Source organism: Bos indicus x Bos taurus, chromosome 7 (assembly GCF_003369695.1).
Source record: "Bos indicus x Bos taurus breed Angus x Brahman F1 hybrid chromosome 7, Bos_hybrid_MaternalHap_v2.0, whole genome shotgun sequence".
In the NCBI taxonomy this organism is placed as follows: domain Eukaryota; kingdom Metazoa; phylum Chordata; class Mammalia; order Artiodactyla; family Bovidae; genus Bos; species Bos indicus x Bos taurus.
This window is the reverse complement of record NC_040082.1, coordinates 102,719,658-102,744,271: the sequence shown is the minus strand read 5'-3', so window position 1 is coordinate 102,744,271 and position 24,614 is coordinate 102,719,658. Positions and strand designations below refer to the sequence as shown.

Here is a 24,614-nt window from a genome sequence, read left to right as displayed (position 1 = left end):
AACTAGAGAAAAGCCTAAGCAACCACAAAGAGCCTGCACAGCCAAAAATAGATCAAGAAAATTATTTTAAAAATAAATAAATAAAACCTTCTCTCAGAGACCCATACACAAGTTTATCAGGGTCTTCACTCTTATTATCGTTACTGTTACCAAAGGAAGTGTAGTGAAAGTGTTAGTTGTTCAGTCATGTCCAACTCTTTGTGACCCTGTGGACTGTCACAAAGTTCAGGCTTCTCGGTCCATGGGATTCTCCAGGCAAGAACACTGGAGTGGATTGCCACGCCTCCCGAACCCAGGGATCGAACCAGGGTCTCCTGGATTGCAGGCACATTCTTTACCGTCTGAGCTACCAGGGAAGCCCACTGTTACCAGAGAGAAAGTTATTAACTCCGATCTTGGCCCCAAACCCAGCCCTGCCCCCAAGCTCCTTTTTCTCTGTCCTCTGGCCTTGATCCCAGCGTCACTTTAGATCCAGATTCCAGGGCTCTGCCGGTGTGTGCTGAGCCTGGACCCAGGCGCCAGTTACTCTCATAAGACCCCTGGCCTGTCCTCAGCCTGGAGGGGCCTTGACCTTCTCTGCCACTGGGCTTCACAGAGGTGGGAGGGACGCGGGGGCGGGGGATGACTCATCATGGGAATTCCAGCCTTCCTGTCGCCTCCCAGGCCCAGCCCAGCCCAGGTGCCCTGGTGTGTGGGTGCCTGCATGTGCCTGTGTTTTAGAGCCTGCCCTCAAACTGACCCCACGTCCTCAAGAAGGCCTATCCTATACTCAACAGTCACTCCCTGCTACCTATCTGGTCTCTGAGCTGTGGTGGGCATTCTTGGACAGCCTAAGAAAATTCAACATCTTCTAGTCTGGGGGAGATGGAACCCCAGACAGAGAAACTCAGGGTTTTGTATGAATAGGTCTGGGTCAAAGGTAGGAATCCTGGGCTAGGGAACCAGAATGGAGAAACTGGGGGCCAGGGGTAATCAGGGAGGTTTCCTGGAGGAAGGGTCCTACCCAAGAAAGTCACTAATCCCAGACGGACCCTTAGGGAAATGCTGGCTGGCCATGTCCCTGGCTCCAAAACAACCAAGCTCCTACCACAAACTTCAAGCTTTAAAAGGGTATCAAGGCTGCCCATCTGGCCCAAGAATTACTGGGTGCGAAGTTGATCTGTCGCCAGTCTTGCCTCTGACCCTGATCTCGCCACAGGATGGTGAACACACCACTGAGCTTGGAGCTCTCCCCAGGTTCTCACTGTGTGACCTTGGGCAAGTTATTTAACCTCTTTGAGCTCACCCTCCTGCTGGGTAAAATGAGCATCAGTGGGTGGTTAAGTAAAACTTCAAGGGACTTAGAGAACAAACTTATGGTTACCACAGGAGGGGGATGGTAGAAAGGGATAGTTACAGAGTTTGGGATGGACATGTCCACACGGCTATATTTAAAATGGGTAACCAACAAGGACCTACTGTATAGCATGGGGAGCTCTGCTCATGTTATGTGCCAGCCTGGATGGGAGGGGAGTTTGAGGAAGAATGAATACATGATATACAAATGGCTGAGTCCCTCCGCTGTCCACCTGAAACTATCATAACTTTGTTAATCGGCTATGCTGCTGCTGCTGCTGCTGCTAAGTCGCTTCAGTCGTGTCCGACTCTGTGCGACCCCATAGATGGCAGCCCACCAGGCTCCCCCGTCCCTGGGGCTCTCCAGGCAAGAACACTGGAGTGGGTTGCCATTTCCTTCTCCAATGTATGAAAGTGAAAAGTGAAAGTGAAGTCGCTCAGTCACGTCCGACTCTTTGCGACCCTATGGACTGCAGCCTACCACGCTCCTCCTTCCATGGGATTTTCCAGGCAAGAGTACTGGAGTGGGGTGCCATCACCTTCTCCATAATCTGCTATACTTTGATATAAAATAAAAAGTTTAAAAAAATAAAATGGATGACCAACAGAAAAATTATTTTTAATAAAACTGCAAGTGTCCCCCGACAGCCACAAGAATCAGAGAGACAAACCCAGGGTTCATGAGGCCTCATCAAGGTCATTTCCAGGCTAGGAATCTCATGGGACGGTCTACCTGGCAGCCCCTGGGGGGTACCCCCAGTGGATCCAGGGCCTGAATGAAGATAAAGTAAGTGAGCCACAAAGGCTCTGATGTTTTTCTGATGTTTTTCCTTTCACCTCTGGCTCCAATATGTCTGAGCACAGCACTGCCCCGATCCTGTCTTTACTAAAATGTTGCTAATTTGTTCATCATGGATTTTTTTTTTTTTTTTTTTTGCTTTGCTTTTAGTCTTTTAAAACATTGCATTATGAAGTAGGGCGCTGAAAGCTGGTGCTCTGTGACAGCATAGAGGGATAGGATGAGGAGGGAGGTGGGAGGGGGATTCAGGATGGGGGACACATGTATACCTGTGGCTGATTCATACTGACATATGGCAAAAATCATCACAATATTGTAAAGAAATTATCCTCCAATTAAAATAAATTAATAAATCTTTTAAAATAAATAAATAAGTAAAACACTGCATTAGCAGGACTTCCCTGGTGGTCCAGTGGTTAAGACTCCATCTTACAATGCAGGTGGTGTAGGTTCCATCCCAGGTCTGGCAACAAGGATCCCACATGCCTCGGGGCACAGCCAGAATAAACAATTGCATTAGAATATTATTATCTTGATGGCTGAGATTTCCACCACCACCTTAAATTCTACACTCCCCACTCTAGTCCTGCACCCGACAGACACACAGCCCACATCCTCCACATGGTTCTACCAGGCAGAGCCCTTGACCCCAAATCCTCAGAAACTGGGGCTTGGGGGAGGAGATTTCCTCAGAATCTCCTGGGGAGCAGGCTTTGGGCTAAGCACCCCCCTCCCTTAGCACCTAACTATGAGCCCCCACTGTGTGCCCAGATTTGTGCTAAGCCATGCTTCAAATTTTGGAACTTTGGCAAATTTGAGGTGCCTGCTTGGTTGCGTCCGACTCTTTGCGACCCCATGGACTGTAGCCCTCCATGTTTCTCTGTCCATAGGATTTCCCAGGCAAGAATACCGGAGTGGGTGGCCATTTCCTTCTCCAGGGGATCTTCCCGACCCAGGGATCACCTTCCTAACCCAGAGACCAACCCATATCTCCTGCATATCCTGCATTGGCAGGTGGATTTTTAACCACTGAGCCACCAAGGAAGCCCATGCTGGGTGACCAGAAAGAGGACTCTCAATAGCTAAGTAGGCCCCCTGGGGAATCCCAGGCCTGGCTCAGCCTGATTATTCCCAGGCCCGCCCAGGGCCCGCCCTCTGTTGAATGCCCAGCCTGGTGGGTCTCCTGGAAACTCCCTGGGCTGGTTTCGAGATGGAAGGCCCACAGTGAAGCAATATCCATGGCAGCCCCAGTCACGTTGAGCCCATCCCACCTGACACCAGATAAAGGGGAGACGGGCTCTCTTCAGCAGGACTTGGCCACGGACACCAGAGGAAAAGGGAGAGAACCCCTCACCACCAGCCCAGGTGAGCTGTCAGGTCCGGGGACAGAGTCAGGGTCCCGAACACCTCCCCCGAGCCCAATTCCTGCTCTCAGCTATCCCTAGTGGCATGGGATCCGGAGCTGGAACCAGATGAGAGGTGACATCTCCGAGTCCCCCTACGCTCCCTCTGCCTGAGGCTAAAGCACTGGCATCAGATAAGGCAGGAGGTATTGTCAACTTCAGGCAGGCCTCTCCTCTCTCCACTCTCAGCACAGCCTGTCCTACCAGTTGGGCAGGCACTTGAGAGTCCCCTCTGGTGGCCAGAAGCAGCCACAAAACTATCACCATAGGAAGGGTGGAATGCTGGATGGGCCTCAGTCTACCTCTCTTGGGGAATGGGCTGACTCTGATGGAGTCTGAACTATCTGGTTTCCAACGCCCTTCCTGGAACTTACTGATCCTTGACCTCAGCCTGGGAGAAATGGGATAGGCTAGGGGAGCCCCTGAGACCCAGATGACCTTGAGGCACGGCACTCTGTACCCATGCCTCTGCTGCCTCGGGTCCACAGCTCTACAAGTGGCAGCCGTGTCATTCACCGCTGGACTTTGACAGTAGCCAAAGGTACTATTTGTTTTCCCTGTCTCCTTCCAGCCCTGCTGAGATCTCCACTGAGGTCAACCGGCTATGTCTTTTGGAAACTGGAAGCCCACAGTGGTGGTCCAGGGTATACTCTGGATCCTGTATGGATTGCTGCTGCAGCCGGAGCCAGGGACAGGTGGGTCAGAAGGCAGAGGCCTGAAGCCAGGACTCTTAGTTCAGTACATTACTGCCCCTCTGTGCCCAGCTCTTTACAGGGTGAGGTTGGACTCACAAGGCTCAAGTCTCTAGGAAACTCCAGTCTGGGAACACAGATGTTCCCATCCCCATAGGATCCGGGCAAGGGTTGGGGGAAGAAACTGGAGCCAAGAGAGCAAAAATTAGGAAGACTTCCTGGAGGAGGGGACATAAATCTAGGACAGGAAGAAGAATTTTACTTGGTGGTGAAGCAGTAAAGGACATTTTAGGCAGAGAGTAAAGCAAAGTTATAGAGGAATTACTATGTGAACTGTCTGGAGAAGAGTCTGAATTGCAGCAGATGGTGGAGTGTAAGGATTAGGACTTCCTGTGTTCAAATGCTGCCTCTGCCACTTCCTCGCTGTGTGATCTTAGGTAGGTAATTTAACCTCTTCACGCTCATAGGGTCCTTGCGAAGATTAGATGTGTTCAGTTATATAAGTCACCTACAATGGTGCCTGGCACATAGTAAATATTTAATTAATGTCAGCTATTATTCAACAACTCACCCTAGCTCTGAGCCCCACACTTCTAAGTTCCAAGTTCAGCCACTGACATTTCTCCCACATGGCACAGGCTCCCCCTCCCCTGGGCACCCTTCAAGACACCGTTCCCTCTACACTTGTGCAAACTCCAATCCACTAAGAAAAACTGTCCATCATTCCCTCAAGATACCTGGAGACACTGCCCACTCTTATCCTTCACAGCATCACCATCCTGGCTTCAGCCACCTTCACTACTTACCTCCACCCTCTCTCCCCTTCTCTACTCTGATCTGCCCTCCAAAAAATTATATTCTTCATACAGCACTCAAAAGAGCAATCTTAGAATTTCAACCTGGCGGTGTATCTCTCATGCTCATGAAGCTGTCCTGGCTCCACAGTGCCCACGGATAGTCTAAGCTCCTTAACCTTTTGTCTGTGTCTCAGCTTCCTCACCTACACAAGGGCAGTGTCAGACATTGTAAAGTTGTCCAACAAAGAGCTGGGGGCATTGAGAAGATGCAGGAGCAGCAGGAGGAGGCTGAGGAACAAGGGGTACTGGGCTGTTGGGTTAATGCCATCCTTCCTCCCACAGCGACCCTGCCCCTGCTCATGGACTCTGTCATCCAGGCCCTGGCTGAGCTGGAGCAGAAGGCGCCAGCCACTGAGGCTGGCCATAGTGCCGCTGCATGGCTGCTGACAGCCCAGGGCTCTGGTACCCACAGTCCCCTCTATCACTTCCTGCTGGAGGGGAAGAGTCTCAACACCACCGAGCTGGATCCTCCTTCGCTGAGCCCAGAGCTTCGAGGCCTGGTGGGAGAGGTGGCGAGACACAGCGTGCAGGATGGGAAGGAATATGGGGTGGTACTAGCACCCGATGGCTCGACCGTGGCTGTGGAGCCTCTTCTGGCAGGGCTTTGGGCAGGGCTTCAGGGACACAGAATCGTAAACCTCTCCTTAGAGAGCACGGCCACCCCTCCGGATGCTGGAGTCACCTTTCCAGCCCTTGGACCCACCTCCCCAGGGCTCAGCGATGCCTCTCCTGATGTCACCTCTGGGGATGTCAGAGCCGTGTCTCCAAATGTTAGCACCAAAGATACAGATGTCGGAGCCACCTCTCCAGAAGTTAGACCTGGTTCTCCAGATGTCCAAGCCTCCTCTCCAGATACCAAGGCCAAGTTACCAACTGCTGTGGACAGCCTCCTTGTGGTCACCCTGGCCAGAGGCCTGGGCCTGAACTTCCTCCAGGGCCCCCAGACCTGGAATCATTCTGGACTGGGAACTGAGGGATGCTGGGACCAGCTCTCTGTTCCCAGGACCTTCACGCTCCTGGATCCTGAGGCATCACCCCTCACCACGGCTTTCCTCAACGGTGCCCTGGACGGAGCCCTCCTTGGTGACTACCTGAGCCGGACCCCTGCGCCCCGGCCACCCCTCAGTCACCTGCTGAGCCAGTACTATGGAGCCGGGGTAGCCGGAGACCCAGGATTTCGAAGCAACTTTCGACGGCACAACGGAGCTGCTTTGACTTCGGCCCCAAGCCTGACCCAGCAAGTATGGGGGGCCCTCATCCTGCTACAGAGACTAGAGCCAGCACACCCTCATCTACAGGGCATGAGCCAAGAAGAGCTGGCACAGGTGGCCACCCACGCTACCAAGGAGTTCACTGAGGCTTTCCTAGGTGAGTAGGACCCCCACCCACTGAGACAATCCTTCTCACAGATACCTCCTCAGTGCCAGACAGGTCAGTGGTATCTATGGTTAGGGGATTCCAGAGGGGGCTGACAGGACTAGGATGCTGTTAGATTTAGTTCCCAGTGGGGGCCAGAGTGGTGTGATTGAAAAGTGAAAAAAGTAAAAAGTGTTAGTCGCATTGGACTCTTGGTCACTCCATGGACAGTGGCTAGGCTTCTCTGTTCATGGGATCCTCCAAGCAAGAATTACTGGAGTGGGTAGCCATTCCCTTCTCCAGGGCATCTTCCCCACCCAGGGGTTGAACTCGGGTCTCCTGCATTGCGGGCAGATTCTTTACCATCTGAGGCACTGGGGAAGACTGATGTGAGAATGAACCGTCCCCAAATCTGGGAGGAGACTGGACGGATGATCCTTACTTGCCCTCTTAGTGTGAGAGAAGGCTGCAGGCAGAGAAACGCTCGCTGACTCCCACTCTGGATTCCCTTCCCCTCAGGGTGTCCAGCCATCCACCCGCGTTGCCGCTGGGGTGCCGCACCGTACCAGGGCCGCCCGACGTTGCTGAAGCTGCCGCTCGGGTTCTTGTATGTGCACCACACGTACTTGCCCGCGCCACCCTGCACCAGTTTTGAGAGCTGCGCCGCAGACATGCGCTCTATGCAACGTTTCCACCAGCAGACACGCGGCTGGTCCGACATAGGATACAGGTGGGCGGGAACCTGCGGAGCGCTGGCAGGGCAGACCAAGGGGCGGTGCAGTGGAAAGACTGGATGGGCGGAGCCTGACTCAGGGGGCAGGGTTTGAAACAGAGCGTAGCAGTCAAAACAGAGGCGGAGTTTAGGGTGGGTGGAGCCAGGGTGGAGAGGGGCGTGGCCTAGACTGGGGTTGGAGTCTACTAGAAAGCTCAACAGTGGGACTCTTTTTAGTCTGGGGTGGGAACCAGGAAAGGAGTCCAGACTTGGGAGAAGAACAGGACCTGTGGTAGCGGCTAAGTCTGGGACCGAGCAATGATGGATATGATCTCAGCCAGAAAAGGGTCAGAATTGCGGAGGAGTTAGACTTGAAATAATGGGGAGGGAGCTGGGTAGAAAGAGACCGGGCTAATGTTGAGGACAGATCCAGAGAAACGGGAGTATTTCTGGAGCGGCATTTGGAGGGAGAGTGGGACATGGCTGGACCAGGTGGAGTCTGCGTGACCGGGGGAAACTTGGGGTGACGGTGGCCCTTGGCACGGGTGCGGAAACTGGGGTAGAGGGCCAGATGCGGAGCGAGACCTCACGCCGTCTGGTTCCTGCTTCCCTCTCCTCCGCAGTTTCGTGGTGGGCTCAGACGGCTACGTGTACGAGGGCCGCGGATGGCACTGGGTGGGTGCTCACACACTCGGCCACAACTCCCGCGGCTTCGGCGTGGCCTTGATAGGCAACTACACCGCGGTGCTGCCCTCAGAGGCCGCGCTGCGAGCGGTGCGAGACGAGCTCCCGCGCTGCGCTATACGCGCCGGCCTCCTGAGGCCAGACTATGCGCTGCTAGGCCACCGCCAGCTCGTGCCCACTGAGTGCCCTGGCGACCTGCTCTTCAACTTGCTGCGCACCTGGCCGCACTTCGACAAGGTGAGTCCCCCGACGCCCGCACTGCCTCGGCCTGAGGCCCCTCTGTTCACACAAGCTCAGCGCGTGCCCTGATCCTTGCCTGCTTGCCTAACTCCAGCCGGCCCCTCTCACTCCTTCCTGTAACCCTGTGCTCACAACCTCAGCCAAGACCCTTCACTCCCTTGCAATCTATTCAGGCAATCTAGACCCAGACTTCAGTCATTCTGCTTGCAACATAGCCTACTGCCCCTGCCCCTCTCCCAGCCACCCAACCTTGCCCTCACCCTTGCTCTCAACCCAAAGTCTCTCTGTCCACACAACAGTGATCAAGCCTGTGATCCTCTACAGAAAACGTCTTTGCATAGGACAGCTTCTGTGCTGTATGCTAAGTCACTTCAGTCATGTCAGACTGTTTGCAACCCTGTAGCTTGCCAGGCTCCTCTGTCCATGGGATTCTCCAGGCAAGAATAGTGGAGTAGGTTGCCATGCCCTTCTCCAGGGGATCTTCCCAACCCAGGGATGGAACCCAAGTCTTTCATGTCTCCTGCATTGGTAGGTGGGTTCTTTACCACTAGCACCACCTGGGAAGCCCACACAGCTTCTGCCCAGCCCCTAACCCAGTTGTTGCAATCCTCTGCCCAGAGCATCTCAGTCCCAAGGATGCTTGTTCAGCCCCAGGCTCCCTGACCCTTGATGACAACTTTTATGCTGGAGCAATCTAAGCCCAGTCTGCACATTCTCACCACACCACCAACAATAATGACAAAGCCACCTCTATAATCACCCCTGTACAATCATGCTCCACTTTCAAACTACCACTCCATTTCAATAAGCTGGCTTGCAGTTGAGGTTTTACCAACTTCCTCATTTTGGGCCCCTGTCCTCTTACCCATCCAGGGTGCCACCATGAAGAGGGCAAACCCAGCTCCACTATCACCACCACCACCACCATCCCCACCTAAACTCTCTTGTCTTTTTCAGAACGTGAAACCAAGAACTGCCAGGAGGGCCTCCAGCAGATCCAAGAGAAGACCACCTCCAACGATACTGCTATCCACTGACCTCCAATAAAGAGACCTTGGAGAGACTTCCCTGGTGGTCCAGTGATTGAGAATCCACCTGCCAATGCAGGGGATATGGGTTTGACCTCTGGTCTGGGAACATTCAACATGCTGTGGAGCAACTAAGCCTGTGGTCACAACTATTGAGCCCCGGCTCTAGAGCCTGCAAGTCGCAACTATCGAACCAGAGTGCTGCAACTATTGAAGCCTTGCACACCTAGAGCCCCGTGTTCCACAAGAGAAGCCACCACCATGAGAAGCCTGAGCACTGCAATGAAGAGAAGCCCCCACTTGCTGAAACTAGAGAAAGCCCACCCACAACAACAAAGACCTAGCACAGCCAGAAAATAAAATGATTTTTTAAAAACATTTAAAAAAAAAAGGACATGAATAGAAAGCCTGTGTTCAAGCACCATCTGCATTTGCACATTCAGTTATAGTTTGGGGTTGCCCAGAAGCAGACCCTGGGACAAGAATCCCAGTGGAAGTAGTTTGTCTGGGTGGTGATCCCAGGACATATCACCTGGGGAATAAGGAAATGACACAAGGTAGGGAAGTCATGTTGATATGGGAGGCACATGGAGCTCCATCCTACTGGGGACGTCTGGGGGACCATGTAGGGCATATACCTCACAGACATCCCACTTAAAGGGCAAGGGAGCTGGAGTACTGATCCTCCAAGTCCCATAGTCATTGGTTGAGGGCAGCCCCCTGGTTATTTTCTCTTTTTTCTGTTTAGTCACTCAGTAGTGTCCAACTCTTTGCAACCCCATGGACTGTAGCCCACTTGGCTCCTCTGTCCTTGGGATTTTCCAGGCAAGAATACTGGGGTGGGTTGCCATTTCCTTCTCCAGGGGATCTTCTCATGTCTCTTGCTTGGCAGGTGGATTCTTTACCACCAAGCCACCTGGGAAGCCCCGAGCTCCCAGGGAGGTGTTAACGTGCTGACACTTTGGGATTGCTAGCTGTACGGGCAATGTAGACTCCACCTGTCAGAAAAAAGTCCTCCAGCAAAAATGCAGGGAGTGGGGCCAGTGCACAGTGAAGAGGTGAAGGCTCAGAGATCCAGCAGAACCCTGGGAGAAGCTACCTGTGTGTGCAGTGAGTGGACCGAGTGCCGCATGGATGAGGAGGGCGTAGCTAAGGTGTGTGCACCTGCGTGAACATGTCCAGCCCCTGGACAAGGGTTTTTGATCCTCATTGAAGACCCTCCTCCTCAGGACAGGTTATAGAATGTTCAAGGCCCTGTGCAAAATGAAAACGCAGGCCCTTTGTCCAAAAAGCAGAAACTTCAAGACAGCAACAGCAGAGCATTAAATCAAGCTCAGTGTAGAGCCCTGAGCATGGGGCCCTGGGTGACTGCACAGGCCACATGCTAATGAGGGCAGTTCTACCCATCCCATCACCTAAACGCTGGTCACCCTTCCCTTTGCACAAGCTGTTCACACAACCAGCTTTTTCTCATGCTTCGGGTCACAAATGCCAGCTCATCATGGAGGCCCTCCTGGGTTTTTCCAGTTGAAAGTGGGTCTCTTGTGCTCAGCCTCTGCTCTAGTCTGTTTGTTTTCTTTTAAGTCCTCCCTCCTCACCAATGTAGAAGCGTCCTGTTTAGGACACTTGAAGAAGTCATGTTTAGGACTTGTCTGTCTTGCTGTACTGTGAGTTCCAGAAAGGCAGGAATCAAGTTCATCTTGTTTCTTGTTGCTTCTCCAGTACCAGCACATAGCAGGCATGAAGGGAACATTGGTTGAAGAAACAAGGTGTCCCATTATAAATCTTTTGAAACTGATGTTATCATCTTGTACAAATCAGGAAACCAAGACTCAGAGAGAGGAAGTGACTTGCCTGAGGTCACACAGTGAGAGAAGGACCAGCTGGCACTCAAACTCACCCTGGGACCAGTGGGCCAGTATTCTACTGATTCTCGCATTAACTCACTCGTTCCTTTGAACAGCATTTGGACACTCTTTTTTTTTTTCAAGTGAACACTTATTGTGGCATAACAGAGATGAAAGAAAGAGCACCCAAATGTGTGGTTAATGAATTTTCACAGCAGAACACACCCATGTAACCAACATTCAGCTCAAGAAATAAAAGAGGTTATATTTATACTACGTGAAGTTCACTTCATTTAAAAAAAGTGATCGGCTCCCCAAAGGCTCCCTAGTGCTCCTCCACCTCCCCGGTCTCCAGCCCCTCCAAAGGGAAACCCGTCTCCTGAATTGTTACACATGTTTTGCCTGCTTTGGAACTTCATATAAATGGAAATACATAGTGTTTAATCTTCATTGTTTGTATTTTTTTGTTCAGCACTGTTTGTGATTCATCTGAGTTAGATTATTCTTATTGTTACATAATATTTCACTATGTGAAGAGACCACAATTTATCCATTTTACTGTATATGCACATGTTGGTTGTTTTCAGTTTGGGGTATCAGGTGACACAGTGGTAAAGAATCTGCCTGCCAGTGAAGGAAACGCAGGAAACACGGGTTCGATTCCTGGGTGGGGGAGATCCTCTGCAGGAGGGTATGGCAACCCACTCCAGTATTCTTGCCTGGAGAATTCCATGGACAGAGGAGCCTGGCAGGCTAAAGTCCATAGCGTTGCAGAGTTGGACACAACTGAAGCGATTTAGCCCGCAAGCATGCAATCTTTATAAGGGCTTCTCTGGTGGCTCGGTGGTAAAGACTCCACCTGCTAATACAGGCAACACAGGAGACCTAGATTTGATCCCGGGGTGGGGAAGATCCCCTGGGGTAGGAAATGGCAACTCGATCCAGTATTCTTGCCTGGGAAATCCCATGGACAGAGGAGCCTGGTGGGCTATAGTCCATGGGCTTGCAAAGAGTAAGACAAAGAGTAGAACATGACTGAGCAACTGAGAGCACACACACACATTATGAATAGGGCTGGTGGGCATGTGTGTTGGGTGTTTACCTAGCATATACACCCAATATGTGGAACTCCTGAGTCAGAGAAGAGGTATATGGTCAATATTCAAAGATCACACCAGGTTTCCAGCTTGGATGAGTCGGTCTACCCTCTGACCAGCAGTGGATGAGAGTTCCAGCATTTGATCTGCATGTACCCATTTTGCAGAGAAGGCAACTGAGGCTCAAAGAGGGGCATAGGCTGCCTCCTGGTCACTGAGAGATTCTGGGTCCTGCTCTGTCACCTCCTCTCCTCTAGCATCCTGCCCCCTATTGTGCCCTCCCAGCCTGGCTGTGGGGTGGGGTGGGACAGACAGGGTCACGTGGAGTTGCGTTCAGCCGGAGGAAGCCGGGCAGGGTGCAGACGGCTGCTGATTCTGAGGCTGGTCAGGAAATCAAGGTAAGAAAGGGAGTGCATGTGGCCCCCAAAGGGGGTTCCCTGGGGGCAGAGCTGAGGGTGAGGAGGGGGCGGAAACGAAGACAGCACAACCCTGTCTGGTGGGCAGACACTGGACAGAATTATCACCCTCTCATTCCCCCAGGAGAATCTCTGCCATGGACCCACCTTCACCAAGCCGGGCCTCCCAAACCCAGCCTGTAGCCCCATCTCCTTTAACCTCCTACCGCTGGCACTCAGGGGGTGGTGGGGAGAAGGGGGCTGGGGGGTTCCGCTGGGGCCGCCTTGCAGGATGGGGGAGGGCACAGAGCCACCAGGAGACCACGGCCAGCAGCCAGCCGGCCCCGCGCTCGCTGTTTCGTCGCGTCCTCTCTGCACCCCCCAAGGAGTCACGCACGAGCCGCCTGAAAATATCCAAGAGCCTCTGGGGGAAAAACAAGAGCCCACCGCTGGATTCAGAGCCGGAGCCAGAAAACCCAGGTACATGGCTCCCCCACCCAGGGCTGGGAGGCCCGGATGCAGGGAGGTTTTGTCTGCCTCCGGAGCATCAGCCTTACAGACACAGGAAGTTGTGGGGAGTGCAAAAGCCCAACAGGAAGTGGCTGGGGGCCCGGCTGGCTGCCCTCTTCCCTCTTTCCCCCTCACCCCAGGGGCCTGGGCATGGTGGGAGTGACTAGGAACCTATGAGCTGGGGGTCCATCCAGGGGAAGGGGCAGGGAACAGACTGATGGGGCAGCACTGTCCAGATGCCAAATGGCTCTTGGCCCTGGTAGGTCTCTCCTCATATTCAGTGGCCCAGGCGTCTTCTCTCCTGCCTGGATACCCATTTCTGCTGTCTCCTACTCTCCTGCCCTCCAGCCTCAATGTCTTAGTATCTCCTCTTCCTTGAGCTTCAGTTTCTCCACTGGTTAAAATGGAATCATGACTCCTATCCTGAAGCGTATATCATTCATTCATTTGGTCATTCAAACAGAGGTCTGTGAGCATTTACTATGTCCTAGGCCTGCCCTGACTTAGACACTGAGGACACAGCAGGAACAAAACAGAGGAAAGTGCCTGCCTACCTCATAGAGTTCATGGTGCAGTGAGTGTGACAGGCAGTAAACAAGTAAATGAGGAGATGACAGATGGGGCTAAGTGTCACACAGAGAGACCTAGAATTGCAAAGGGTACCATGAGGGTTGGAGCTCAGGAATGCCTGGGACTCAGCACATTTTATGTGATCATTAGCAAATGGAGTTATCGCTTATTCCCCTGGTGGTAAAACAGTAGGACAGATGGGTCCTCTGGGAGGGTTGATGCTGTCCTCCCATTTCTGAAAGCTCATTTAATTCTCATCACTCATATCCCCATTTTGCAGGGGTATCCCTTCAGCCCCCTCCAGGGTATCAGGTATTGCCCACTCCATAGCATCCGGTGAGAGCTCTCTGACAAGCCCCTGCCCCCCATTCTTCCCCTACTCAAACACCTCCCATGGCTCCTTAATACCTTCAAGATGAATCCCCATCTCCTCTAACTGACACCCAAGGCTTTGCCAATCTCTTCCTTAACCTTCCCCTCCAGCCTTTAAGCCCTCCAAGCCCTCCTCATGCCTCCCTTTATTTCTCTGGACCAGGCCACGTGCCAAATCCCAGCCTTTCCTCAAGCTGTGTGTGTGTGTGTGTGTGTGCTCTCAGTTGGTCAGTCATCTCCGAATCTCTGTTATCCCGTGGACTATAACTCACCAGGCTCCTCTGTCCATGGGATTTTCCAGCAAGAATACTGGAGCAGGTTGCCATTTCCTACTCCAGGGCATCTTCTCAACCCAGGGATTGAAACTCCGTCTCTTGCATCCCCTACATTGGCAGGCAGGTTCTTTACCCCTGAGCCAGCTGAGAAACCCTGCTCACTCTGTTCATGCTACCATCTCCTCAATCTCTGTCAAATCAAATCTGCTGTTCAAGATCCAGTGCAGGGCATTCCTTGGTGGTCCAGTGGTTAAGGGGTTTCCCTAAGTAGCTCAGTGGTAAAGAATCTGCCTGCAATGCAGGAGACCTGAGTTCAGTCCCTTGGTCAGGGAGATACCCTGGAGGAGGGCACAGTAACCCACTGCAGTATTCTTGCCTGGAGAATTCCATGGACAGAGGAGCCTGGCGGGCTACAGTCCACAGGGTCACAAAAAGTCGGACACGACTTAGTGATTAAGCAGCAAATGGCAGCAGCCTTGGTAAAATGGGGGTTATAATAGCCCTTTGAATGGCTTTTGGAGGATTAAATGAGAGAAGGAATGCGGAGTAGTAAGTACAGTACCGGGCACATAGTCTGTGGGGCTGCATCCACTCCCCATTACTACCCAGGGCTACTGGAGACAAGGCCCAGAGAGGGGTAGAGGCTTGTCCCCACCTGATATGACTGCTGGGTGGGTTGGGAAGAGGAGGCACTTAGGAGGGAAGCCTTGATGAGCCTTGGTGAGTGGAAAGGTTGTCCTGAGGGAGAAGAAGGGACTCCCAGGCCCCCAGCACCGCCTCCTCTACCCAGAGCCTGAGCCGGAGCTGGAGCCCCTGGCCACACAGATCCCAGAGGCTCCCACCCCCGACGTGCCCGTCTGGAACATCGAAGCCTTCACACTACTTGATGGGAAGCTGGTGTTGCTTGGGAATGAAGATGAGGTAAGAGGGGCCACACAGGCAAGGAAAGGGGAAGAAAGGGAGGGAGCAAGAACAGCAGTAAGGGAGCATGAGGGGTATAACAGAAAGGTGTTTGCCTCTCCTTCTGTCTGTCTTTCTCCCCTTTCTGACCATCCACTCCTGCTGGGGGACAGGGTCCTCGCCAGCCCCGGATGGGGAGCGCTAGCTCTGAGAGCAGCATCCACGTGGCCTCAGGGAATCTCAAGGATCCAGGTAAGCTTGAGAGACAGGGAGAGCTGGGGCATTTGGGAACCTGTTAAAGTGGGGCAGAATCCAAGGTGATCCCACCCACCCCCACAATCTTCTACCCCTGACCACCCACAGATCGGACCCCTGGAAAGACAGATCCAGAGGCTGCTGGCCCCCACCAGATCCACAATGTTCGTGTAAGTGGTGGGTGGGGGGGAGAGGAAAGATTTCAGACCCTCAGAGGTGAAAGGGCAGACTTTTCCTGGGTGATCTTTTTTCATTAATTTCCTGGGATTTAAAAAAAATTTTTTTCAATTTATTTGTTTTTATTCTTGGCTGTGCTGGGTCTTTGTTACTGCTCATGGGCTTTCTGTAGTTGCTGTGAGCAGGGGCTACTCTTCCTGGAGGTGTGTAGGCTTCTGATAGCAGTGATTTCCCTTATTGTGGAGCATGAGCTCTAGGCACATGTGCTTTAGTAATCACCAGTTGGGCTCCGTAGTTGCAGATCGTGGGCTCTAGAGCTTGGCCTCAGTGATACAATGCTCAGGCTTAGCTGCTCCACAGCATGTGGAATCTTCCCATACCAGAGACGGAAGCCGTGTCCCCTGCAATGGCAGACGGATTCTTACCCACTGAACCACTAGGGAAATCCTCCTGGGCAATCTTGACCAGGTCACTGACCCTCTCTGGGCCATAGTGTCCCCATCTGTCAAATGAAGCTGGTGAGAGAAGCTCCTTCTTGGGGCTGTTTATGAAAAGTCTATAGACAGTGAAGGAAAGCACTATGTCAGGTGCTTTAGAAATGGCAGCTGTTGATTGCCTTTAATATTCCTGCAAACGTAGTCTGAACTTGTGATTTCCCCCAAGATCAATAGATATTCCAGGACATCCTGGGTGGGTCGAGGAAAGGACCTGAGGAGGGAACATAGGGTTCTGCCCAGCTGATGTCCCCCTCCCCACAGGGGCTGCTGAAGCGGTTGAAAGAGAAGAAAAAGGCCAAGTCAGAGCTAGGAGCCAGTGCTTCCCGAGATGGGTAAGGGTCTCTGAGGAGCTAGAGGAGCTGGGATTCAACACTGCCCCTCCATTCCTCCTGCCGATAATTCTGATCTTCACCAAATATACCCTGTGGGCCTCTGTGTCCTGCCCCTTGTTGGGCAATGCTGGCGCCACTGAAAGACCCTTAGCATGGAGTCAGCCCTCCACTGAAGGGTGGGGGCAGAGTGTGACACAGTAACTCCAAAATAGCAGCCGAGTCAACACCTTGGTTTGGGAGTGAGTGTCTCAGAAAGGGACACTTGATCTGAGACGTGAAGGATGTGTGTGTGTGTGTGTGTGTGTGTGGTCATGTCTGACTCTTTGCAATGCCACGGACTGTAGCCCACCAGGCTCCTCTGTCAGTGGGATTTTCCTTGCAAGAATACTAGAGTGGTTTGCCATTCCCTCCCTCCGGGGAGATCTGAAGGCTGCTGCTGCTGCTGCTAAGTCACGTCAGTCTAGATGGAAGTTAATCAGGCCAAAAAGGACAGGAAAAGCATTCCAGGCAGAAGGAACAGCAAGTGCAAAGGTCAAGAGGACAAATGAAGTGACAAAAAGAAGGCCAGTGTGACTGGAGTACACAGACAGTGAGGAATTCAGTGTCAAAGGATGGATTCACGTCCAACTTAGGTTCAAGTTCCCTCTGGCTTCCTTCCACCCTTTGGGCTGTAGGGGGCAGGTTGTGGAGGTCAAGGGAGTGAGTAGGAATGACAGCTTGCTCACGTGCGCCTTCGCCAGGCCCCCCAGTGCTCTGGGCTCCCGGGAATCGCTGGCCACGATTTCCGAACTGGACCTCGGAGCCGAGCGGGACGTGCGGGTCTGGCCACTGCACCCCAGCCTGCTGGAGGAGCCCCACTGCTTCCAGGTAAGTAAAGGCAACTCTCCACCTCGCAACCTTTTGGCTCAACCTTTGGCCTCAACTGCACTCTTCGACTCCCCCTCCTCAACAGGTAACATGGGCGGGCGGGAGTCGCTGCTTCTCCTGTCGCTCAGCTGCCGAGAGAGACCGCTGGATCGAGGACCTTCGTCGCCACTTCCAGCCTAGTCAGGTCGGTAGTGCGTAAGCTCGGACTTGGAGGCCCCGCCCACAGCCCGGGCCCCGCCCCTTCCACCCAACCCAAATCCCACTCGTGCCAAAACTTTGCCCCTTGGACACATCTGCCTTCCTACACTTTTGCAACCACTCCGAGATCCTCCGCCTATTCCATGAATTACCAGCCCCTTCCACAGCTCGGATTGTATTCAGTCCAAGCCCTATTTGCACCCCAGGGAGTCGCCAAGTTTCCACCACGCGGTTACTCCTCCATTCCCTGGACCCCGGATCTTTCCGGGAGGACCCAGAAAAGCTAGAGGATCATCGTAGGATCCCCATAGTCCCGCTGTCTTCCCCCAGAGGTCCAGCGAACCCCCTGGGAGCACGCGTCCCGCGCCTCACCTCTGGTGCGCCATGTGGAGCACCGAAGCCACGCTCCTGTCTCTGCTTTGGTCCGCAGGACAACGTGGAGCGGGAAGAGACGTGGCTGAGCGTGTGGGTGCACGAAGTGAAGGGGCTGCCCCGGGCGGCGGCGGCGGCGCCAGGAGTGCGCACGGAGTTGTGGTTGGACGGAGCGCTGCTGGCGCGCACGACTCCGAGGGCCGGCCCGGGCCAGCTCTTCTGGGCAGAACGCTTCCATTTTGAGGCGCTGCCGCCAGCGCGTCGTCTGTCCCTGCGACTACGCGGAGCGGGCCCCGGGGACGCGGTACTGGGCCGGGTGGCCTTGGCGCTGGAAGAGCTGGGCATCCCCCGGGCGCCCGCCGCGGGTCTGGAGCGTTGGTTCCCGTTGCTCGGGGCGCCAGCCGGCGCGGCGCTGCGGGCACGAATCCGGGCGCGGCGCCTGAGAGTGCTGCCGTCGGAGCGCTACAAGGAGCTGGCGGAGTTCCTCACGTTCCACTACGCGCGCCTCTGCGGGGCTCTCGAACTCGCCCTGTCCGCTCAAGCCAAGGAAGAGCTGGCCGCCGCCATGGTGCGCGTGCTGCGGGCAACCGGCCGGGCTCAGGTGCGGCGCCGCGACGGGACGAACCCGGGTGACCAGGGGCTGACCGATCGTGTGCTCCAAGGGGGGAGTTGGCGGGGACCAGCACCAGAGTGGTACTTTCGAGGGGCGGGGCACCGTGAGGGGTGGGGTCTGAACTGAGCTTCTGCACCGTGAGACCCAAGTTTCTGCTTTGATGCGGAGGTTCCCGTTTAGTTAAGAACCCCAGCAGCGAGGCCAATGGGCCTGGGCAGCAGCTGCGAGGGGCAGGGCCTGTGCCCCAAAGGTGAGGGACCCGCCAAGAGCAGGGATTCTCACGACTCAGTCCGCGCCCAGCTCAATGTAACCCCACTATGCCTAGGCCTTGGTGACAGACCTGGGCACCGCAGAGCTGGCACGCAGTGGAGGCCGTGAGGCACTGCTGTTCCGGGAAAACACATTGGCCACCAAGGCCATCGATGAGTACATGAAGCTGGTGGCACAGGATTACCTCCAAGAGACGCTGGGTGAGCAGAGTGGGGCAGGGGTCAGAAGCTTAGTTGAGCCCGCTAGGGCAACCCAGGAGAAATCTGAGAACCCTTGGGTAAACTTGGATTCTGGTAGTGGGTGATGCCCTGGGGATGCTGGGATTCTAGAGCGAACTGGAGGTTCCCCAAGATTTTAGGTGCCTCCGAAGTAGGTTGGAGATGGAACTGGAGGCTGGGTGCTGTGGGTTGTGGTCATGGTCCAGGCCCACTCTGGTTGTGCTGGACTGCAGGACAGGTCGTGCGGCGTCTCTGTGCCTCCACCGAGGACTGTGAGGTGGACCCCAGTAAATGCCCAGCCTCAGATCTGCCCCAGCACCAGAGCAGACTGCGAAACAGCTGCAAGGAGGTCTTTGAGAACATCATCCACTCCTACAAGTGAGTGTCAGGGCACCACTGCTACAAGTGAGTGTCAGTGCTCTCAGTCACTATGCTAGCTCTGACTCCAAATTAAGGTTTCCAGATAAAATATAGGATGCCCAGTTAAATGAGATACCATATTTGTGACATACCTTTTTATACTTAAAAGAAGTATTCAATTTTTTAAAATCTGAAATTCAACTTTAACTGTTTTTCCTAAAGTTTTATTTGCTAAATCTGGCAACTCATTCCAATGTCATGCTACTTAACCCCAAGTAACATAGGACCTGATTCTTTGTCTTCTAGACTACAGGTGACCCCATACCCTAATTCCATGCCTCCTGACCCCAGTTAACATAGGGTCTCAATCCTACTGGGGCTTCTCTGGTAGCTCAGATAGTAAAGAATCTGCCTGCAATGCAGAAGACCTGGGTTTGATCCCTGGTTTGGGAAGATCCCCTGGAGAAGGGAATGGCAACCCCACTCTAGTATTCTTGCCAGGAGAATTCAATGGACAGAGGAGCCTGGCAGGCTTCAGTCCATGGGGTTGCAGAGTCAGACAGGATTCAGCAACTAATGCTTTCACTTTCACTCAATCCTATGGTCTCTGATTCCAGTAATGCCATACTCCCAATCCCATGATCCCTGACTTTAAGTAACCCTGAATCCCAAATCCCATGTAACTAGAATTCCTAGGCTTCCAATTCCTTGACCTCTGACCCTAGGTTAACCTGTGTGCCTAATCCCATGTCACCTAGGACATCAATCTCATGATTTCTGAATCTAGATGACTCTGTGACCCAATCTTATACTACTTCATATTATGTACTCTGTCTGGCACCCCAGTTTCATATCCAGTTATAGCTGGACATGAAGCTCATGACTTCTGTCCTCCTGTGAACCTATACCCCCAAATCTAAGATTTCTGACTCCAGAAGTCACCACAATGAGTATACCACCAATAAGCCCTGACCCCAAGGAGACCTATAACCCCAACCATCATTATCCCCAACGTCTTCTATCCTGGAACTTAGCATGCAGGCATCTATTGACCCCAACCTTAGGATTTCTATCATCCATGAACCTTATGCTCATATCTTTCCCCTCTGACTATTGCCTCTTCTCTCCCAGCTGGTTCCCAGCAGAGCTGGGCACTGTGTTCTCAGGCTGGCGAGAAGCATGCAAAGCACGTGGCTCTGAGGCACTGGGGCCCCGACTCGTATGTGCCTCTCTCTTTCTGCGGCTCCTGTGTCCTGCCATTCTGTCACCCAGCCTCTTCGGCCTAGCACCAGAGCACCCGGCACCTGGCCCAGCCCGCACCCTCACACTGATTGCCAAGGTCATCCAGAACCTTGCCAACCGTGCTCCGTAGGTGCTGGGAGGCTGGGTAGCCACACTGGGGTGGTGGGGGTGGCAGATGCTGGACCTGACCCACCCACTTGGGCTCTGATGCAGGTTTGGTGAGAAGGAAGCCTACATGAGCTTCATGAACACCTTTCTGGAGGATCATGGACCTGCCATGCAACATTTCCTGGACCAGGTGGCCACGGTGGATGCAGACACAGCACCCAGTGGTTATCAGGGCAGCAGTGACCTGGCCCTCCAGCTGGCAGTCCTGCATGCCCAGCTCTGTACTATCTTTGCTGAACTTGACCAGGTGTGGCCTGAGCACAGAGCCCAGAACATGAGGTAGGGAGGCAAGAGAGTAGGGGTCTCTGGTCCTGGAGAGTTTGCTCAGCATCCTCCCTGCATGCTTTACCAGGCCACCCGGGACAACCTGGAACCGCTGCCCACTATCCTGCATGCCATCGAAGAGGGCCGACCTGTACCTGTGACTGTGCCAATGTGTCTCCCAGCACCCCGCACCCAGGGCCATTCCAGGTATCTACTTGCCTCAAGTCTGACCTGATCCAGTTCTGATGGGTGGGAGTGGGGGAAGGGCCAAAGGCATGCACAGGGTCAGAGGTGAAGACAGGATCATGTCAGGGATCAGAGACAGGGTCATGTTCATCATCAGAGACATTGTAGGATGGAGGTCAGAGGCTAGAGACAGGGTCATCTTGGGGGTCAGGGAGAGGCTCACAGTGCCATCAGAGAGGGGGGGCATCAGGTCAGATTGGACTCTGAGGTGGGGATTAGGCATTGCAGAGAGAGGGTCAGAGAAATGTCTAGGGTCAGAGAAAGTGACATTGTCACTTTCAGCAATGAGGGGCAGATCTCAGGTCAGGCCCAGGGGGAGATGGGGTCAAAGTTTATGGGCAGAGTCATTTTGGGGGTCAGAAGTCAGGGATCGTGTTCTTTCAGAAGGCAGAGACAGGTTCAGTTGAAGGTCAGAGGTTGGGGACAAGAGGGAGTCAGATTGGGAAGGAAGAGGGTAGAGTTTTGAGCACAGGTCAAGCTCCAGGGGGCTTCCCAGGTGGTGCTAGTGGTAAAGAACCTGCTTGCCAATTCAGGAGATGTAAGAGATGCAGGTTTGACCCCTGGGTTGGGAAGATTCTCTGAAGGAGGGCATGAGAACCCACTCCGGTATTCTTGACTGGAGAATCCCATGGACAGAGGAGCCTGGTGGGCTACAGTCCTTAGGACTGCAAAGAGTCAGGCAGGACTGAAGTGATTTAGCATGCAGACAAGCTCCGGCAGATTGGAAGTAGAGATTACACAGAGGCTCAAGTCAAGGGTAACACTGTGTCAGAGCTCCGGGACAAGGCTAGAGAGGAATCAAAGATTAGATTGAGGTCATAGAAGGGACAGTATTATCGGAAGTCCAGGACAGGATCAGAAGTCAAAATGGGATCCCTTCAGTCACAGGGCTTGCAGAGAAGTAAAAGATCAGGGGTGGAGTTATTTCTGGTGGAAGGTAGAGGTGGGGTCAGCTCAGAAACCGGTGGAAGTCTGAGCTCCCCATCCCACCCCCAGCATCTCTGCAGGGGAGAAGCCTGGCTTTCTGGCCCCCCGCGACCTCCCCAAGCACACCCCTCTCATCTCCAAGAGTCAGTCCCTGCGCAGCGTTCACGGCGCAGGTAGTTGGGCCCGGCCGCGGCTGGAGGAGGAACAGCCCCCTCGGCTGCCTCGGCCGGTAAAGCGCACTCAGAGTGTCCCGGCTGGCCGCCCGGCTCGCCGCCGCCCGTCTGCCGGACCGCGGCCGCGACCCAAAGGCTCCCTACACGCGGGACCCGCGCCCCGCGGCCGGCCCTGGACTGGAGCCTCAGCATCGCTGCCTCGGAAGCCGTCGGTGCCCTGGCAGCGCCAGATGGACCAGCCAAGAGACAAAGACCAGGCGCTGGGCACCCACCGACCCGTGGGCAAGGTGAGGTGTACAGCTCAGGTCTGCGCATAGAGTGGGGAAACAGGATTGGAAAAAGACTGAAAGATAGGCAGGTCTCGGTTCAAACACCGAGCTTGCTGTGGTCTGTGATTCAGACCTAACCCAACCCTCTCTGAGCCTCAGTTTTCCTCTTCTGTACAATTAGAGCGTCATTACCCCATAGGGCGGTTAGGAGGAAGAGCAAACGGAACAGGGAGGTCAGTCAGTGTCCGTGGGGAGAAGGGGCAGGACAGTGGCTCAGGTTACAGTTGCTCCCTCCCCATAGCTGGCGGAGCTTCAGTGCGAGGTGGCTGCCCTGCGTCAGGATCTGAAGATGCTGTCCGGCCTCGTGGAGTCACTCAGCACCCACATCCGGTCCTTGAGCGAGCAGCAGGAGCAGCTTCGGACCCAGCTTCAGCTCCTGGATTCCAGGCTCCGAGAAGGGTAAGCCCCGCCCTCTCTACTAGCTCCGCCCCAGGCGGCCTTGCTAAAGAGAAATCGGCTCAGGCCCCGCCTCCCAGTAAATCCACCCAAATCACGCCTGGCACGGCCACGCCCCCTCTGTAAGACCCGCCCCTATACATCTAAGACCCGCTTCTTGGTCACCTCCATCCACCCCAAGTCTCTGGGAGGCCCTCTCGAGCAGTCCCTCAGTCAGCTCCTTCCAAACAAGTTGGGACAGACCCGCTATCTCTTAGTCTGGGCCCGCCCCTATCCTGCTCACGACCTCACGCAGGACTGGTTGATTGGTCCTTTCATCGCAGCCAGTCCAGGTTCTAATTCCGCAGTCCCTTCTTGAAATGTATCTAGGCCCCACCCCCAGGCTGGATAAACCCCACCTCCATCTCAAGCTCCGCGCCAGAGTCCCTGACTCCAACCAGGAGCTCTAGGGGAGTCTCTCAGCCTCTGACTCTTTCCTTTCACCCGTAATTCCTACAGGACCGCGAAGTTGGATCCAGGGCGCGATCGTTCAACCAATGAGGGCCACAGGCTGAAAAGTCTGGTGAGACCCATGCCCTAGCCCTGGGACAGATTTAGGCTGGGTGAGGGAACGCGAGTTGGGATGCAACCCTCACCCGGCTCTGAGTCTACTGCCGCTGCCTCCCCAGGAGTGCCGACTAGCTGAGATAGAGAGTACTCAGGCCCAGCTGAAGGATACCATCCAGAACCTGCAGCTTCTTCCCAGGACATCGGAGTCCCAGAGCCAGCCCGTGCCCCTCAAAGCTCCCTGCATCAACGGAGACACCACTTGAGTTGCCCACTCGGCCCGATGTGCTTTGGGAGCAGAGAGAAAGCCGTCTAAGGGGCCTGTCCACCCCCTGCCTCAAACCCACGTGGCCTACAGTAGGGAGTGGAGCTGTAGGTACCAAACAGTCTGGCACTATTAGGTTCCCCAGTAAAATCTTGATTTCAGTAAAAGTCGATGGTTTTTTTGCCCCTGAATTTTGCCAATCAGAAAGCAAACTCCATCCCCTCAATCCAGCTCTCTCAAACTCTCCCCTAAATTGCAGGTCTCAGGGGAGTGGGGCGATGCAGGGAGATTCTCATGAGCTCTGTGACGTTAGTCCCTCACTTTTCTCAGAGCCTTGATCTCCTCATTTGTAAAATTGATTTAAAGTTCCTTATACAGTAAAAGACCTAGAGTTTAAAATGTTTGATAAAAAGTATCGGTCATTGTTAGGGGTAGCAGTTGATTCTCAGTAAAGCCCAGATCTCATCTCCACTAATTTCCAGGTCTCGGATGAGAGCATCTTCATAACACTCCAATTCCAACATTGGCTCCTTGATTCAGTGAGGGCGTGGGTCTGGGAGACAGATGAAAGGAGTGGGTAGATATGTAGAAAGTTAAGCTCTGTGTGTGGTGGTTGAAAAAAATGAATGGGCACTTGAATCATGAGTGGGTAAATGGGTGAGGATTAGGGTGGATAGGACAATAGGCAGATGAATAGGTTAGCATTTGCTGGATGTTTGCCCTGGTAGGTGAGTAGTTGAGTAGGTGGTTAGCTGGGATGGGTATGTCTGTCTGGAAAAGGCCTGGTTCATAGTAGGAAATAAATATTTGAATTAAATGAGCAAGCA

At 53.8% G+C, this 24,614-nt stretch overlaps 2 protein-coding genes across 4 annotated transcripts; both read left to right on the top strand.

Moving 5' to 3' along the window:
* The first annotated feature begins 3,410 nt into the window (after positions 1 to 3,410).
* On the top strand, positions 3,411 to 9,145 carry PGLYRP2 (peptidoglycan recognition protein 2). 3 transcript variants are annotated; one of them, XM_027548064.1, is made up of 6 exons: positions 3,411 to 3,499; positions 4,109 to 4,232; positions 5,369 to 6,454; positions 6,962 to 7,172; positions 7,778 to 8,075; positions 9,036 to 9,145. In XM_027548064.1, exons 2-6 carry the CDS (start codon positions 4,142 to 4,144, stop codon positions 9,123 to 9,125), a joined length of 1,776 nt encoding a protein of 591 aa, XP_027403865.1. In that variant the 5' UTR covers positions 3,411 to 3,499; positions 4,109 to 4,141; the 3' UTR covers positions 9,126 to 9,145. The 3 variants fall into 3 exon arrangements, with proteins under 3 accessions (XP_027403865.1, XP_027403866.1, XP_027403867.1); XM_027548065.1 differs by lacking the exon at positions 3,411 to 3,499 and having other exon boundaries at positions 4,051 to 4,232; XM_027548066.1 differs by lacking the exons at positions 3,411 to 3,499; positions 4,109 to 4,232 and adding an exon at positions 4,302 to 4,666.
* A 3,231-nt stretch (positions 9,146 to 12,376) lies between these two features.
* On the top strand, positions 12,377 to 24,614 carry RASAL3 (RAS protein activator like 3). Its single transcript, XM_027548063.1, has 18 exons — positions 12,377 to 12,448; positions 12,591 to 12,925; positions 14,963 to 15,093; positions 15,246 to 15,324; positions 15,436 to 15,497; positions 16,263 to 16,333; positions 17,074 to 17,200; positions 17,286 to 17,384; positions 17,829 to 18,371; positions 18,709 to 18,853; positions 19,105 to 19,249; positions 20,363 to 20,599; positions 20,687 to 20,888; positions 20,994 to 21,112; positions 22,148 to 22,538; positions 22,822 to 22,979; positions 23,475 to 23,538; positions 23,645 to 24,614. Exons 2-18 carry the CDS (start codon positions 12,604 to 12,606, stop codon positions 23,786 to 23,788), a joined length of 3,039 nt encoding a protein of 1,012 aa, XP_027403864.1. The 5' UTR covers positions 12,377 to 12,448; positions 12,591 to 12,603; the 3' UTR covers positions 23,789 to 24,614.